The sequence below is a fragment of the Amblyraja radiata genome, chromosome 7 (genome assembly GCF_010909765.2).
Source record: "Amblyraja radiata isolate CabotCenter1 chromosome 7, sAmbRad1.1.pri, whole genome shotgun sequence".
NCBI lineage: Eukaryota > Metazoa > Chordata > Chondrichthyes > Rajiformes > Rajidae > Amblyraja > Amblyraja radiata.
The window spans coordinates 23,931,494-23,949,439 of NC_045962.1; the positions used below are offsets into that span (position 1 = coordinate 23,931,494).

The following is a 17,946-nucleotide window of genomic DNA, read 5'->3' on the forward strand; positions in this document are numbered from 1 at the left end:
GTTAATTGACCAATGTACGTCATCAGGGGGGCGGTGCCAGGATAACCAATGGAAAGGGTAACCCTGTTCAAGAAGGAACTGCAGATGCTGGAAAATCGAAGGTACACAAAAATTCTGGAGTAACTCAGCGGGTCCTGCAGGCAGCATCTCTGGAGAGAAGGAATGGGTGACGGCTCGGTCTGAAGAAGGGTCTCGACCCCCGAAACCCATTCCTTTTCTCCAGAGATGCTGCCTGTCCCGCTGAGTCGCTCCAGCATTTTGTGCCTGTCTGGAATGGCTCTAGCACTTTGTATCTTTTTAATTATTCCCTGCTGTTTCCCTGAATGTATGCATGTGTAGGAAGGAACTGCAGATGCTGGTTTAAAGCGAAGATAGACACAAAAAGCTGGAGTAACTCAGCGGGTCAAACAGCATTTCTAACATATTGTCGGTATCTGCACAAGGCAAGGCAAGGCAAGTTTATTTGTATAGCACCTTTCAACAACAAGGTAATTCAAAGTGCTTTACATAAAACATTATGCATTGGAAAACGCCAAACTTTGTTTTCTCCTTTATTATATTGCTTACAGAGGACGTTGTTTACATATTCTGTTGTGTTCATAAGGTCATAAGGAATAGGAATAGAATCAAGGGATATGGGGAGAAGCTAGGCACGGGTTATTGATTGGGGACGATCAGCCATGATCACAATGAATGCTGGCTCGATGGGCCGAATGGCCTCCTCCTGCACCTATTTTCTATGTTTCTGTTTAATTAGGCCGTTCGGCCCATCAAGTCTACTCCGCCATTCATTCAATCATGGCTGATCTATCTCTCCCTCCTAACCCCATTCTCCTGCCTCCTCCCCATAACCTCTGACCAGTACTAATCAAGAATCTATCTATTTCTGCCTTAAAAATATTCACGTGTTGCTACTAGTAAGAATTTCATAATGCTATCTGGGACATATGACGATACAAACACTCATGAAGGATCTAGACTCCATTCCTTCTCTCCAGAGATGCCGAGTTACTCCAGCTTTTTGTGTCTAACTTCGGTATAAACCTGCAGCTGCAGTTGTTGCAGACTCACACACTCTTGGACACTTCTCACACAATCCTGCATACTTTTGGCTCTTGTTTCCCGGGGGCGACAGGCCGATTGACTGACGGGGGTGGTAACCAGTAGGGAGGATGGCCCGCCCTGCTGTTGTCAGGGGCGACGGCCGGGAGGATGGCCCGCCCTGCTGTTGTCAGGGGCGACGGTGGGCTCAGGCGGGGCACGGAGACGTGGCAGTTGGGCCGGAGCAGCTTCAGCGGTGGTAGCACAGCCTTGTCTATCCACAATGAACCGTCCTGCCGCCTTACTCCTCTTTTTGTTGGCTTGCTCTGCCGTCTTTAATCAGGTTGACGCCGACACCAAAGAAGAAGTGAAGATAGAGGTTGTGTACAGGCCGGACGACTGCCATCGGAAGAGCAGGCGTGGAGACGCGCTCAATGCTCACTACGATGGCTACCTCGCCGAGGACGGCTCGCAGTTTTATTGCAGGTATCTTTTACCTTTGGTGTGGGAAGGATCTGCAGATGCTGGGTTAAACCGAAGATATACACAAAATGCTTGAGTAACTCGGCGAGTCAGGCAACTGGTGTCTGATGCTGCCTGCCTGACCTGCTGAGTTACTCCACTCCAGCATTTTGTGTATCCACCTCTTACCTTTAACTTGCACTTTGTAACCCCGCTTTTTTAAAACAAAATATTTTGCATTTGATGTTTTGCGTGTTCTTTTGAATTCTTTTCATTCTATATTGATGCTTTGAATCTGTCAGCACCGTTTTGCTCTGTGGGTGGTGATCTGCTCACACACTCCGTCCCCTGTGCTCCACTCGCTCGGATCACCAAGTAGTCCGAGTGATGCACTTACGAAAAGTTTCCGACTTTCTCGAGTTTACTGCCGACTTTTGCAAGATGGGTAAGTTCTTCTGTTCGGACACACAAGAAACTGTAGGTGCTGGAATCTTGAGCAAAGACTGAAGAAGGGTCCCGGCTCGAAACGTCACTTGTCCACTCCCTTCATAGATGCCGTTTGACCCGCTAAGTCCCACCAGCACCTTTGTGTTTTTCTCAAGCTCTTCGCTTCGTCTGCAACTCTCCTACTTTAGAAACCAGAGTTCGTTGCTCCCTCTGCGATCATTCCCATTCCATTTCTCAGGCGTTGCCACGTAAAATAATGAAAACACGCTTATTGTTGTGTGCTAAACAGAAACTTCTAATTAAATAATCACCAGAGTCTCCAAAGAATAGATGACGAAATCAGAATGGTGGGAGCCTGAACTAAAATCAGAAAAAGTTGGAAACACTCAGCAGGTCAGGCAGCATTTTTTGTGGTGGTGGGGGGGGCCTTAATTAACGCTTCGGACCTGGGACTCTTTATAGATAATACTAGCATTCTCTTACTATGCCAACTATTGTATGAAACACTGATTCTCTTTTTTTCACTACAGTGAGTGTAAGGATCTCGTGAAGATCCTAGTCACTCAGACTGAAAGCTTTCCGTTTGCTGGTTATTTTGTGTACTAGGGCAAAACATAATATTTCTCCCAGACCAGTCCCAAATGTGTACATTTTTCTTGTTCCTTTCCAGTCTCTCTTCGTATTTGCTGGAAATGTATTCTGCCCATAAAACACAGCACTGGCCCCATGTCCTTTTCCTGCAAAACTGATGATAGTTGAACTGCCAACTTCTTTTCTGGGTCTTTATTACCTGAAAGTGGCATTTCTCAATAGGGTGATTTCACGAAAGGTCACTGGAGCGTAAATCCCCACTCACGTGACCGAAAATTTTAACTGGGGGACAAGCGTCACTTCCGGTACATGTTAGTGGATGGGAAAACACGCACTTTCACACCCGTTAAAAACATCGAAAACGGCCAGGTTTTGAGCTGCAATTTACTGTACCAGTCGGGGTGACCGTGAGGAACAGCTACCTAAATTTACAGTCCAAAAAAAAGATGGAAACTAAGGTAAATACAAGAGGGAGCTGAAGGGGTAAAAAAGGCGGAAGTGCTAGCGGACTTTTTTCTTGGAGATTTAAAGATCCAAAATATCGGGAATTATCGCGTTTGCTCGCTGTATTTCATCAAAAGTGGCATTATTGACTTTTTATCTTTATTCATTTATTATATGAAAAGTATTAAAAGTTAGAAACCCGTCAGTAAAATTGCAAAATCGCCCATGGTTCTCGGATGGGTTTTAACATGCAAAATGAAAACGCTTCTGAAGCTCCATTTACCATTTAAATAATCGTAAGCTTGCATCTCAGTAAAATTTATTTCAAAACGCATTGAGAGTTTACGATTATTTAAATGGTAAATGGAGCTTCAGAAGCGTGTTCATTTTGCATGTTAAAACCCACCCGAGATCCATGGGCGATTTTGCAATTTTACTGACGGGTTTCTAACTTTTAATACTTTTCATATAACAAATGAATAAAGATAAAAAGTCAATAATGCCACTTTTGATGAAATGCAGCGAGCAAACGCGATAATTCCCGATATTTTGGATCTTTAAATCTCCAAGAAAAAAGTCCGCTAGCACTTCCGCCTTTTTTACCCCTTCAGCTCGCTCTTGTATTTACCTTAGTTTCTATCTTTTTTTTGGACTGTAAATTTAGGTAGCTGTTCCTCACGGTCACCCCGACTGGCTCAGTAAATTGCAGCTCAAAACCTGGCCGTTTTCGATGTTTTTAACGGGTGTGAAAGTGCGTGTTTTCCCGTTCACTAACATGTACCGGAAGTGACGCTTGTCCCCCAGTTAAAAATTTCGGTCACGTGAGTGGGGATTTACGCTCCAGTGACCTTTCGTGAAATCACCCTATACTCTGGCAGAAGTACTGTTCCTCTTCATCAGCTCCTCAAATCTTAGCTCTGAACCCTTTCACCTTTGCAGAATTGCTAACCATCTAAAAAACCCTTCCCCTTGAAAAAAACCCATTTGTGTGGTTGCTCTTAAATTGTGTTCACTTTTTGCATTTTCCCAGATTGATATTTTCTCCATATTCTCACCTTTGCAGTCACTGCATCAAAATGTTTAAAGATACTGGTAACATCATCTTATTCAATGTGATAAAAATAATTTATCTTGCATAATCTATCTGCTGCTTCAAATACCATTGACCACACCATCTTCAGCAGAGATGCTACATTTGGATTGGATTTCACTCACTTTGTCCTGAATTGAAGGTTGAAGCTCCGTTCTGAAATTTTGAATCATGTTTTATTAAAAGTGCTCATTTGGCTTGTAAAAGAACACCAATGGGTTTTCCAGTGACTTTAGGGAAGAGGGCAGTGGGGAGTATAATAAATTCAGCTTTGAAGTGCTTAACTATTGGCCAGCTATTTAACAAATTGGTGACAACAAACAGTACATCAGGCAAATTCTACCTTCCAATGGGATCTGAAATTTACCATTGATGCAGAATTAAACAAATATTGATATTTTCTGTTTTTACCATTTTATTTTGAAAAGGAAATATTTGTCTGGTTAGGCACACCAATCACCATGTATTATACACATGACTACTTGAAGTTCCTATTGCACTTTTGCTCATTGTGTCAATATTTTATATGGCTTTTAAATGACTAATAATGCTTGATCCTTTGGTTTTGAATTAATCCCACTAATATCTGGTTTTAGAATTTTGAACAAAACACAAAGTGCTGGAGAAACTCTGCGGATCAGACAACATCTGTGGAGGGAAATGGACAGATGATGTTTTGTGTAGGGACCCTTATTTAGATGGAATGGGGTCCAGGGGATATAGCAGAAAGAGCTGAGCAGGAATGGGGCAAGAGCTGGCAGATGATGGGTGAATCCATGTGGAATGGTTGATTTGCAGATGTGTACGGTGGGGGAGAGTAGGGTGGTAATAATCAAGATGGGAGGTGATAAGTAGATAAGACAAAATTGTGCCATTTGTGAATTCTGATAAGAAAGGAAAGTGGAGAGGGAAATGTAGAAACCGGATTGGGGGGTGCTGAGCGGGTGGAGGGGTTTCCACCATCTCTACATTTCACTGTAGACTCTTGCGCAATTTCTGAAGTCATGGTTTTAGCATTTTATTTTTCTGTGCTTCTACACCAGGTGGCACTCTTGCCTCCTTTCGAATTTCTACAACTATTGCAGGAGCTTCTATCATACCAGCTTCCCAGCAATTGGGAATTCTTATCACCTGCCTACTTTACTACTATATTTACATTTTAATTCTTTTTTTAGCCTACATGATTACAGTTCCATTTTCTGCTATTGGTTCCTGTTGTAAAATCAATGGTTGCGACCTTTATAGCCATTGCTGATGACTGAATCCTTTTGATAAATTGCCTCATTTATCATTTCAAACCTTGTTTGGCTAGGAATGATTCATACAATTTGAAATAAATTAGTTGCTTCTGATGACAAAAAATATATAGAACTAGACTAAGTGGGACCCGTTGGGTCCCAGCTTCACACGGGAGGGCTGGTCCCCCAACGCAATATTCCACCTCTGCACCAATTCCAATATTGCTGGCCAGTGGGGGGGGGGGGGGGGGGGGGGGGGGGAGGGCTGGGGGCTTTCTGGAGCGCTAGTATGTATGTTGTGGGTCAAAGCGACTGGTTTCCAGAGGGCTAGTATGGACATTGTAGGCTGAATGGATTATTGGGCTGGCACATCAGTCACTCTGGCCGGGCAGCTCAGTCACTCTGGTCGGGCAGCTCAGTCACTCAGTCTGTTGTGCGCTGAAGGGACTGGTTTCCAGAGGGCTAGTATGGACATTGTGGACTGAATGGATTTTTGGACTTGCAGTTCAGTAAGTCATGGCTGGTGGGCTGGCACTTCAGTCACTTACAGCTGGTGGGCTGGCATTTAACTTACTCATGGCTGGTGGGCTGGCAGCCCAGTCACTCACAGCTGGTGGTGGCAGTTCACTCAGTCACCCGTCCTCCCTTCACCCCCCACTCTGCTCCATGCCATTCCCCTCCCCCACACGCATTCAGTCCATCTCCCCTCAATCTCCCCCCCCCATGCACTCTTAGTGGCTCTCCGACAGCTCAGCCATTCCTGCCTATTAGGTTACTATTGTGATGAAGAGCACGCAGGCATGGCAAGTGAAAAAAGGATTTATTAAAGTTTAAAATGTGAATGACTTCAAAGCGGAAAGTCACCCGGCCCTGACGGCTTCACTGTAGAATATTACAAAGCTTTCTCTGCTCTCCTCGCACCAGTCCTGAGAGATATATACAATGAGGCGTTTTTACATCGTCGCCTACCGCCCACCTTGTCGTGGGCTACTATCTCCCTAATTCTTGAAAAGGAGAAAGATCCCCTGCTTTGTAGTAGCTATAGACCAATTTCACTCCTGAATGTGGACCTCAAAATCCTCTCTAAAGCCCTTGCGCTCCGTCTTCAATGAGTGATGCCCTCTAGTATCTCGTTAGACCAAACAGGGTTCATACCAGGCCGACAGTCTTCCCACAATACTAGGCGTCTCCTTAACATCATCCATTCACCGAGTAGTGAGACCCCGGAGATAGTGGTCTCCCTCGACGCCGAAAAAGTTTTCGACAGGGTCGAGTGGAGGTACCTATATGAGGCGATGGACAGGTTTGTCCTCGGTAACAGTTTTATTCTTTGGGTCAGTCTATTATACTCGTCCCCGGTGGCCTCAGTACAAACAAACGGCACACTGTCGCCCCACTTCCCCCTTCAGAGAGGTACCAGACAGGGTTGCCCGTTATCACCACTTCTGTTTGCTGTCGCGATAGAACCCTTGGCGGTCTGGTTACGCTCAGAGGAGGGCTTTAAAGGTATTACACGGTTCGACACAACTCATAAAGTCTCATTGTATGCGGATAGAACCAATAGAGACACTTTTTGCAAGCATGTTAGAACCAATAGACATTTTTTGCAAGCATTTTAGAACCAATAGAGACACTTTTGGCAAGCATTTTAGAACCAATAGAGACACTTTTTGCAAGCATTTTAGAACCAATAGACACACTTTTTGCAAGCATTTTAGAACCAATAGACTTTTTGGCAAGCATTGTAGCACCAATAGACATTTTTGGCAAGCATTGGAGAACCAATAGACATTTTTGGCAAGTATTTTAGAACCAATAGACATTTTTTGCAAGCATTTTAGAACCAATAGACATTTTTTTGCACGCATTTTAGAGCCAATAGAGACACTTTTTGCAAGCATTTTAGAACCAATAGACATTTTTTTGCAAGCATTTTAGAACCAATAGACTTTTTGGCAAGCATTGTAGAACCAATAGACATTTTTGGCAAGCATTGGAGAACCAATAGACATTTTTGGCAAGCATTTTAGAACCAATAGACATTTTTTGCAAGCATTTTAGAACCAATAGACATTTTTTGCAAGCATTTTAGAACCAAAAAAGACACATTCTGCAAGCATTGTAGAACCAAAAGAGACACTTTTTGCAAACATTTTAGAACCAATAGACACTTTTTGCAAACATTTTAGAACCAATAGACACTTTTTGCAAGCATTTTAGAACCAATAGACACTTTTTGCAAATATTTTAGAACCAATAGACACTTTTTGCAAGCATTTTAGAACCAATAGACACTTTTTGCAAGCATTTTAGAACCAATAGACACTTTTTGCAAGCATTTTAGAACCAATAGTCTTTTTTTTGCAAGCTTTAGAACCAATAGTCATTTTTCTGCAAGCTTTAGAACCAATAGACATTTTTGCAAGCATTTTAGAACCAATAGACATTTTTTGCAAGCATTTTAGAACCAATAAATATTTTTTGCAAACATTTTAGAACCAATAGACATTTTTTTGCAAGCATTTTACAACCAATAGACATTTTTTTGCAAGCTTTTTACAACCAATAGACATTTTTTTGCAAGCATTTTACAACCAATAAACATTTTTTTGCAAGCATTTTACAACCAAAAAAGACACATTCTGCAAGCATTGTAGAACCAATAGACACTTTTTGCAAGCATTTTAGAGCCAATAGACACTTTTTGCAAACATTTTAGAACCAATAGACACTTTTTGCAAGCATTTTAGAACCAATAGACACTTTTTGCAAGCATTTTAAAACCAATAGACACTTTTTGCAAGCATTTTAGAACCACTAAGGGCACTCACATTTGAGTAGACATGTGTTCAGTGTTATACACAGCTCAGAGAAACGTGACCCTCTGCCTTCCTCCATCTTGAAGAGACTGAGGCACACCACTTCTGGGTTTATAGTCCCTCCCACCAGCAGGAGCAGCAGAGAGAATGGCAAATCTTTTAAAAACATTAATATCTCTCTGACTTTTCATCAATGGGAAAAATCCTCCGGTCCCGTAAGGCGGAGGGGGGCTCTGAGCGAGGTGGCCAAAAATGACGGCCGTAGGTGGCGGCGTTCTGTCAGAAATCGCGCCACAGTATGCCAAAAGCGGTCAAGTTCAGAGTTTTATTAATATATAGATTATCAGAGTAAAAGGATGTACCTTTAGAATGAAAATGAGGAGGAATTTCTTTAGCCAGAGGGTGAATAACAACTTGAATAAACATTTGATATCCAAGGATCTCAATTTTTATTCTACATGGGGAAAAACATTCTGCCTTCATTTTACACAGTGGTCAAGTGCTTCATTTTCTCTGTAAAACCATTTTCACTTTTAGATGTTGCTACTCTGATGTATTGAAATGTAAATCTTTAATCAGAAATATTTTGTTTTCCTTACAGTCGTGAAGACAATGAAGGTCATCCTAAGTGGTTTCTGCTTGGTGTGGGGCAAGTAATAAAAGGATTAGACATTGGTATGGCTGATATGTGTGAAGGAGAGAAAAGAAAATTAATTATACCACCTTCACTGGCATATGGAATAATTGGCAAAGGTAATATTTGCAATGAAAGTGGCTAATTGGTGGCCCTGTTTATTTTCCAATATTACTACTGCTATGTGGAGATTAATTTAGTCTAGTATGTGTTACCTGGAAGGTCTTGCCATTTAAGATTGAGGATCATCAAACTGTGACAGATCATGTTCACTATTGGCATGGATTTAAGGAAAGAATGCATGTTTTAATTTGTGTTGCATCACAAGGCATGAACATTATTTTAAAATTAATTCGAGGAATTATCTTTGAACACCCGACTATAAAACAATTGTCTTTTGCACCGTCACTGCAAGGATGCATGGTTATCTGTTACAACCTTTCGTGCATCTTTATTAACAGAATGTTGGCATTGTTTTTGCATTGGTTTATTGTATAATCATTTCTAACAGTGCTTATTTTCTTTTTGCATGTGATACTTATTTATGTGACTATGTGTCGAATTATCTGGCAATGTCTCACTTCTGACTTTTAACCTTTTGTACAGTTTTCCAGAAGAACTTTATCCAACTACAAATCCAGTGATATGTAAGAGTATTCATGCATGCTGCAAAAGATGACCCTCTTATCTTCTTAGAGTAGAATGCATGTATTTGTTTCAATATGGTATGTACACTCTTAATTGATTGAGTTACTAACTAATGTGAATGATAAACTTTTGACCAAGTAAGCATTTGGTTAAGAATTTCCACCAGGGTTGCATTGTTCAGGAAAAAGATGACAGGAAATAAAAGCTTGCCTGTATTATGAAAGTACCAGGAACAGATTTTGTTTTTTTTTAAAAAGCTTAAACTCCTAGATAATATATGGGCACTTCCTGACTTGTGTAAGGGTTATGTTCCATGAACCCTTGCACAGTACAGATTTTAGGTAAGTCGGAATCACCATCCCCATCCACTGAACGAAATAACTAGCTGAATATGTTAACTGGCTCAGCGCATCTGACTGAATCCGGGGAACTCCCTGCAGCGTGCAGCCTTCTGCGTAAGCACTGCTGCCATTATCTGCTTGAGTTGGGGCACTTGCTGCTGAGCACGGCCTTGTGAGTAAACACCTCTGCCATTGCTGGTATGTTTCCGATTGAAGACTTGAGTACGGTAATCGTTTGGTGTTGTGGAAATGCAAACTACCTTGATTGCACTATGGACTGTGTACAAAATGGTTTACGTAAGTGCGAGTTTATGTTAATCACCTAATGTTTAAGTCGGAGAGTATCTGGTTACAGAAGGATTAGTGGGTGCTCAGATTATCCAAAGTAAAAATAATACAGTAGTTGGAGGGTGGAAATGGAATAAGCACGAGCAAGTTTCGAAACAACTGGGTGTTGCGTTAATAAGGTTTTAACATTTTAGAATAATAACTTATAATAAAGAAGGTAGTTGTGAGGAGGTTTGCAGGTGGAGATTATTAAACTTGCCCTTCGTACACTGGGCAATGAATGTCTGGGCGTCATTTGCAAAGTGGGATTCCAGTACACCTTCTGGATGAGCACAATGTTTCTCCCTCCATTTGGAAGATCCTGTGGTATAATGCTCTTCTACACCATTGACCTTGTTATGGATGTCTGGAATCTGAGGCACCACAGATTCTCCATAGAATCTAAAATTGAAACTAAAAAAGGACCAGGAAAAACAATCGTGGGAAATGGCTTTTCAATGTCCTTGCATTAAACATTATTAGCAAAGATCTGAAGTGTCTGTCTTTCCTACAAGATGTATAAAGACAGATGTATCTTTAGTGTAAACTAGCATCTGCAGTTCTTTCCTACAGTGCCCTCCATAATGTTTGGGACAAAGACCCATCATTTATTTATTTGCCTCTGTACTCCACAATTTGAGATTTGTAATAGAAAAATTCACATGTGCTTAAAGTGCACATTGTCAGATTTTAATAAAGGCCATTTTTATACATTTGGTTTCACCATGTTAAAATTACAGCAATATTTATACATAGTCCTCCCATTTCAGGACTCCATAATTTTTGGGTCACAACAATGTCATGTAAAAGAAAAAAATCATGTTTAGTATTTTGCTGCATATTCTTTGCATGCAATGACTGCTTGAAGTCTACGATTCATGGACATCACCAGTTCTTCTCTGGGTGATGCTCTGCCAGGCCTGTATTGCAGCCATCTTTAGTTTATGCTTGTTTTGGGGGCTAGTACCCTTCAGTTTTCTCTTCAGCATATAAAAGGCATGCTCAATTGGGTTCAGGTCAGGTGATTGACTTGGCTCCTCAAGAATTGACCATTTTTTAGCTTTGAAAAACTCCTTTGTTGCTCTAGCAGTATTTTGAGATCATTGTCTTGCTGTAGAATGAACCGCAGGCCAATGAGTTTTGAGGCATTTGTTTGAACTTGAGCAGATAAGATGGATCCATATACTTCAGAATTCATTATGCTACTACCATCAGCAGTTGTATAATCAATGAAGATAAGTGAGCCATACATGCCCAGGCCATAACACCCCCACCACCATGTTTCACAGATGAGGTGTTATGCTTTGGATCTTGAGCAGTTCCTTCTCTCCTCCATACTTTGCTCTTGCCATCACTCTGATATAAATTAATCTTCATCTCATCTGTCCACAAGACCTTTTTCCAGAACCGTGGTTGCTCTTTTAAGCACTTCGTGGCAAACTGTAACCCGGCCATCCTATTTTTGCGGCTAACCAGTGGTTTGCATCTTGCAGCGTAGTCTCTGTATTTCTGTTCATGAAGTCTTCTGTGGACAGTGGTCATTGACAAATCCACAGCCGACTCCTGAAGAGTGTTTCTGATCTGTCGAACAAGTGTTTGGGGATTTTTCTTTATTATGGAGAGAATTCTTCTGTCTTCACCTGTGGAGGTCTTCCTTGGCCTGCCAGTCCCTTTGCGATTAGTAAGCTCACCAGTACTCTCTTTCTTCTTAATGATTTTCCAAACAGTTAATTTTGGTAAGCCTATGGTTTGGCTGATGTCTCTAACAGTTCTATTGTTTCTCAGTCTCATAATGGCTTCTTTGACTTTGCACAACTTTGGTCCTCATGTTGATAAACAGCAATAAAAGTGTCCAAAGGTGATGGGAAGAATGGAGGAAAGACTAGGTGCTGAGAGCTCTCTTATACCTGCATTAAGGAGGCATTTAAACACATCTGAGCAATTACAAACACCTGTGAAGCCATGTGTCCCTATCATTATGGTGCCCTGAAATGGGGGGACTATGTATAAACAGAGCTGTAATTTCTACATGGTGTAACCAAAATGTATAAAAATACCCTTTAATAAAATCTGACAATGTGCACTTTAACCACATGTGATTTTTTTTCTGTTACAAATCTCAAATTGTGGACTACAGAGGCAAATAAATAAATAATTGTTCTTTGTCCCAAACACGGAGGGCATGCCAATTGGAAGGACACCCCCTCATATTGGCCGTCACGGTGGCGCAGCAGTAGAGTTGCTGCCTTACATCAAAACGCAGCGCCCGAGACCCAGGTTCGATCCCGAATACAGGTGCTGTTTGTACGTTCTCCCCGTGATTTGCTTGGGTTTTCTCCGAGATCTTCCGTTTCCTCCCACACTCCAAAGAAGTACAGATTTACAGGTTAATTGGCTAGATAAAAATATAAAATTGTCCAAGTTGGCGATATGCAGATTACTGCCCTGCCGATTACAAAATTCAGAAGGTATTCACTTGGGCAGCCTACAACCCAGTGGTATGAATTAATTTCTCCAATTTTACGTAGCACTTGAATTCCCTCCCTGTCTGCCCCTCCTCCGCCTTAGTCGTTGTGCCAGTTCCACTGTTTGCATCCATATATCCCTTCATTATTCCCTCTTCCACAACCAACAATGGACCATTTTGGACTCTACCTTTCCTTGGTCATCGGTGCTAGCTCTGATTTCTTCTGTAACTTTTCATACCTCTAGTTTTCCTCCTCCCTGACTCTCAGTCGGAAGAAGGATTATGACCCGAAACGTATATTGAATAGATAATGCACTCAGTTAAGCATCTTTGTATTCAGCATGTGATCTCCCTCACTCAATGAGTATTCTTACTAGTTGCTATATGAAGCAACATTCACAGGGAAACCCCCCTGCAGCACAAGCTTGGTGCTCTTTTCAGCAAGAGTGCAGCACTCTTTCTTTAAAGGTAAGACCAGAAGTTATCCAATGCATATGAATGGAGGGAAAGGCAGTGAAAAGAAGTGCGGGGAAGAAATTGAACTGAAAATTAATTAAGTGCTCTTGATTTTCAACTCTTCTATGTAGGTAAAGTACCCCCAAATGCAACTCTGATATTTGAAGTTGAACTCTATTCAGTGAGAAATGGACCACGAAGTGTGGAGGCGTTTAATGTCATTGACTTGGATGGTGACCGTCTGCTTTCTCTAGATGAGGTTTGTCAGATTTTAAATGACTGTTGTTTTTCTGTGTGGACAGCAGATAGCACAATGCACTGGTTATGAAGTCATAGTCATTGAAGGTACTGTGTCCGAAAATCTGGATTAATGAACTGATGCCGCAAGTTTGAATCCATTTGTGCTCTGTAACAAATATCAAACAAGCAATTTAGTGTAATCAAGGCCTTGGCATAATTGTTCTCCAAACACACTCCACTCAAATCAGAAGAGTTTCATGCAATGGAGAACCATTGAACAAAAGCTTTACTTTGTGCAACATGCACGTAGTCCAAGATTTTTATTGGTTTTGCTCTTCTTGAAAGATATTGTGATTCTGAAAATTAGAATAAAGATTAGTAGTAGTTTGTACTACTTTTACCCAACACCTTACATACTTGGGAAGCATGATGGGTGAAGAGACCAGGGTAAGCACTAAATTCCCTCCACATATTGTGTAGCACACTAACATGGAATTGTGTGATCCCATTTTTAGGCAATAAAACATTGGTACAGATGTGAGAATCTTGCATTTGTTCAGTTTTGTGCTATTGCAGCATGCTGGTGACTTGCTATTCCATTTGTCAGCATTAGCATTGTCCTGCTGATGAACATAATATTCAAGTAAAAAGTTCCACAAGAAACATATTCTCCTGAATGTCACCACCAATGATGTAAAAATAAAACTGGGAAGTTGGATTAGACTGCATGGCCTCTTTTTGTTCTGGCCAGCAGAAACACAGTTGGCCACTTTTTCAAACTACCCTACCCTATGCCAGGTTCCTGACCCTTGCCTCCATTCCTCCCAACCTGACACACATCCCAGTGTCTTTAGATTTAACATTACATGCTAGTTCCGTAAAGATCTATTAGTGTGAACTATGGTCAGCATTTGATTTTTTTTAATAGAAAATTAGCAAACAGTGGATTGTAATGAATTGTTGCCATTCCCAATGGGGGCATATTTGATTGAAAGATACATGGAAGCAGGCCTTTTGCTAACTGAGTTCACACTGATCACCTTATTAGCGGCATGGTGGCGCAGCGGTAGAGATGCCGCCTTACAGAGCTTGCAGCGCCAGAGACAAGGGTTCGATCCCGACTACGGGGGCTGTCTGCACAGAGTTTGTACATTCTCCCTTTGACCTGCATGGGTTTTCTCCAAGATCTTCTGTTTCCTCCCACACTCCAAAGACGTAGGTTAATTGGCTTGGAATAAGTGTAAATTGTCCCTAGTCTGTGTAGGGTAGTGTTAAGGTGTGGGGATTGCTGGCCGGTGCGGACTTGGGCCCAAGGGGGCTGTTTTCGCGCTGTATCTCTAAACAAAACAAAACCTATTCATATTAGTTCTGTTATCCTTACACACCTGGGTCCAATTTTACAGAGGCCCATTGACCTACAAACACACATCTTTAGGATGTGGGAGGAAACCCAAGTGGTCACAGGGAGAATGTGCAAACTCCACACAGGCAGTGCCCTAGGCAGACAGCGCCAATGTTAAATATACATCCCACCAGTCTGCAGAACAACTGTTAATCACTCATCTCTGACTTCCGCCCCATGTTGTCACTGCATTTTTAATTCCATGGCCTCTCATTATGTTGGTTTACTTCATTAAATGTTTTGAAAATCTATTTACACATCTTCTAGAATATCCTTATTAACAATATCCATGACTATTCAATTTGAAAATGTTGTTTAATGATCTTGAAGGAGCATTCACTTTTGTATCTTTGCGGTGTTTTCTACGTCTCGTATTTAATTGTGTAGATTTGAAATGCGTTTCTTTTATAATTTCAGTTAAGGTCATATGTGTACGAAGAGTTTAAGAGAGATAACAGGATCCAAGATCCTACATATAAAGATAAAGTCCTCGATGATATTCTTCGAAAGAATGATCAAGATGGTGATGGGTACATTTCTGCCAGGGAATATAATGTATTCCAGCATGATGAACTTTAAATTTGTGCTGTAAAATTAAATTTCTACTAAAGTGAAGTGCAGTGTTTTTTATTTTATTTTGCATCTTCACGAATGTTTAACTGATATGTTCTGTGGTACTGCAACAGGAAAAACACTTAATGCAAATCATTATCCTTTGATACCTAAAATGTTTCCTAAGCATGATGTAGATATTCGCAAAAAAAATAGTAGAACTGAATAACTGCTGTTTAGAATTCAAATGACATTGTACTGTTTTGATCACTCAAATAAATATTTCGAAAGAATGAACTGTAATCGCTTTTATGACTCGTTGTTGGATGTTGAATCACAGATTAATTATGTAGCCGTGGACATGTCAATCAATGGAGCGATGAAGGTTTGGCTGTATAAAGATGTTACGTTAACTGGTCAGCAACCCAAGAATGGTCTCTGCCATGCATTTCCACTGGAATAAGTTAATCAACCAGGAGCCATCCATAATTTTCAGTTGCTGATCAATTTACTCTCCTTAGGAAAACACTTTTTCCAGTTCACATTTATAACTGAAATTATTCTGGAGTGAAAACGTTTTTTGTTTATCTGTAAAACTGGGGATGGGTGAGTAAACACTTGTAATTATTGACCAAATTGGAATAGAAAATTCATAAGGAATATTAAATGCTGGCAAACCATCACCAAAATGGCAACTAAAAACAATATCATTGCTTGCAAAACAGTTTAAAATAGTTTTTAGGATCAATGTATTCACTGTGATTCCTAAAATTGATGCCTAACAAATTATAAAACTCTCGGAACTATAAAATTTGAAATATGTGACCTTTTTGATCGGCTTAATGTTTGCAAACTACTTTTAAAATGTTATTCCTAAATTTTTACTTTTTGGATTTAAAGTTCCATAGCTTTAGTTTAAGAACAAAATTAACTCGGTATACAGTGGTACTGTTATTCTCGTAGCTTATGCAAGCTATTGAAATACTTTATTCAATGCAAGTAAACCCAGTCCACCTAATGATATTGCTCTGCCTGAATATTTACATTTTTTGTGTAATGTAACCAGTGAATGGCAGGACCTGCACAGTGAATGCTAGGGCTCAGGAGAATGCAGGTGCGTAGTTCCTTGAAAGTGGCATCACGGGTAGATAGGGTGGTCAAAAAAGAGTTTCAGCACAATAGCATTCATCAGTCAAAGTATTGAGTGTGGAAGTTGGAAGGTCGTGCTGCAGTTATATAAACGTTGGTGAGGCCACAGAGTATTGTGCTCAGTTTCAGGCACCATGTTATGTTGTTCAGCAGGAAAGGGTGTGGAGAAGATTTACGAGGATGTTCCTTGGACTCGAGGGCCTGAGCTAAAGAGAGAGGTTGAGCAAGCTAGGACTCTACTCCCTGGAGCACAGGAGAATGAGGGGTGATCTTATAGAGGTCTATAAAATCATAAGAGGAATAGACCGGGTTGACGCACAGAGTCTCTTGCCCAGAGTAGCGGAATCGAGAATCAGAGGAATGGGTGTCGTTTCGGGTCGAGACCCTTCTTCAATCTGAGTTTCTCCAGAGATGCTGCCTATCCCGCATAGATACTCCAGCATTTTGTGTATATCCTCGGTTTAAACCAGCATCTGCAGGTGGTCTCCAATCTATGGCCCGCAGGCCACATCCGGCCCGCAGCAAGCTCAGCGCAGGACAGATCGTGTGTCAGACGTCGAGTCGGGGAGCGCGGTGGCCCGGGGCTGCTCTTTGTGTTGTTACCGGGTAGGTTCCTCGCATTGTCGGAGCCGAGACATCACAAGGCCGCCGTGAAGATGGGTTCAAGGGTGTTCGGCAGCCAGAATGGGTCGGCGGCGCGTTATACGGTGCGATAGTTTTTCTTTGCCCTCTCTCTCCCTCTCTGCCTTCTCTGCCCTCTCTCCTTCTCTGCCCTCTCTCCTTCTCTGCCCTCTCTCCTTCTCTGCCCTCTCTCTCTCCCTCTGCCCCTCTCTCCCCCTCTCCCTCTCTCTCTCTGTGCCCTCTGCCTCTCGCGCTCTCTTTCTCTCTATCTATCTCTCTATCGTTCAGTAAATTTATAAAACTGACATTTCTTTATTTTTTCCCATGGCCCCCAAACACTTTGACTGCATGTTTCCACGGTATTGAACCATCTCCCAAGCAGAACAATTTCTCAGTTTACACCATACCAGTCATAATTTTCTATCAAATTTCACTTTTCCCCCAGTTTAGTTTAATGGTATAGATCTCTCGTCCCTAGAATAATTATAGGATTTCTTCTACACGTCACTTGGACTTTAACATAATTAAAATATCTTCTGAAATGGCCAAGCCAATGAGTCCATTAATAAATGCTAATCATGATAATGCTGCCAAAACGTGAAAAGTTAGTACTTTTTAAGACGTTTTACGTTATGAACACCTAGATATCCAGAAAACATTCCGACTCCCTCGAGCTCTTCAACTGCCCTTAAAGCTCATTATTATTAATGTTGTCCTAATTCAACTATCCTTATTTTAACCTTCCTTCGGTTTGTAAACTATAAAGTGGTTAAATTATTTTAAACTAGTAAAAACGGGGTTCCTTTAATTCAACCTTATTGGGAAGCTCGCCAATCAGCTGGTGCGCGCCAGCTGATCATCCTCTGACATCGCTTTGTTTTTCGTGCCGCGTTTGAACGCTGCTCGGTGCTGTGGTCGCCGCTGCCTTGGCTGAGAGTGAGTACCGTCAGCTTTGCAGAGTGTTTACAACGCTTTGT

General features: G+C 41.4%; 1 protein-coding gene across 1 annotated transcript; it reads left to right on the top strand.

The window, feature by feature from the left end:
• The first annotated feature begins 1,219 nt into the window (after positions 1–1,219).
• Positions 1,220–15,507, top strand: fkbp7 (FKBP prolyl isomerase 7). Its single transcript, XM_033023858.1, has 4 exons — positions 1,220–1,527; positions 8,734–8,885; positions 13,137–13,264; positions 15,065–15,507. Exons 1-4 carry the CDS (start codon positions 1,325–1,327, stop codon positions 15,224–15,226), a joined length of 645 nt encoding a protein of 214 aa, XP_032879749.1. The 5' UTR covers positions 1,220–1,324; the 3' UTR covers positions 15,227–15,507.
• The last annotated feature ends 2,439 nt before the right edge of the window (positions 15,508–17,946 follow it).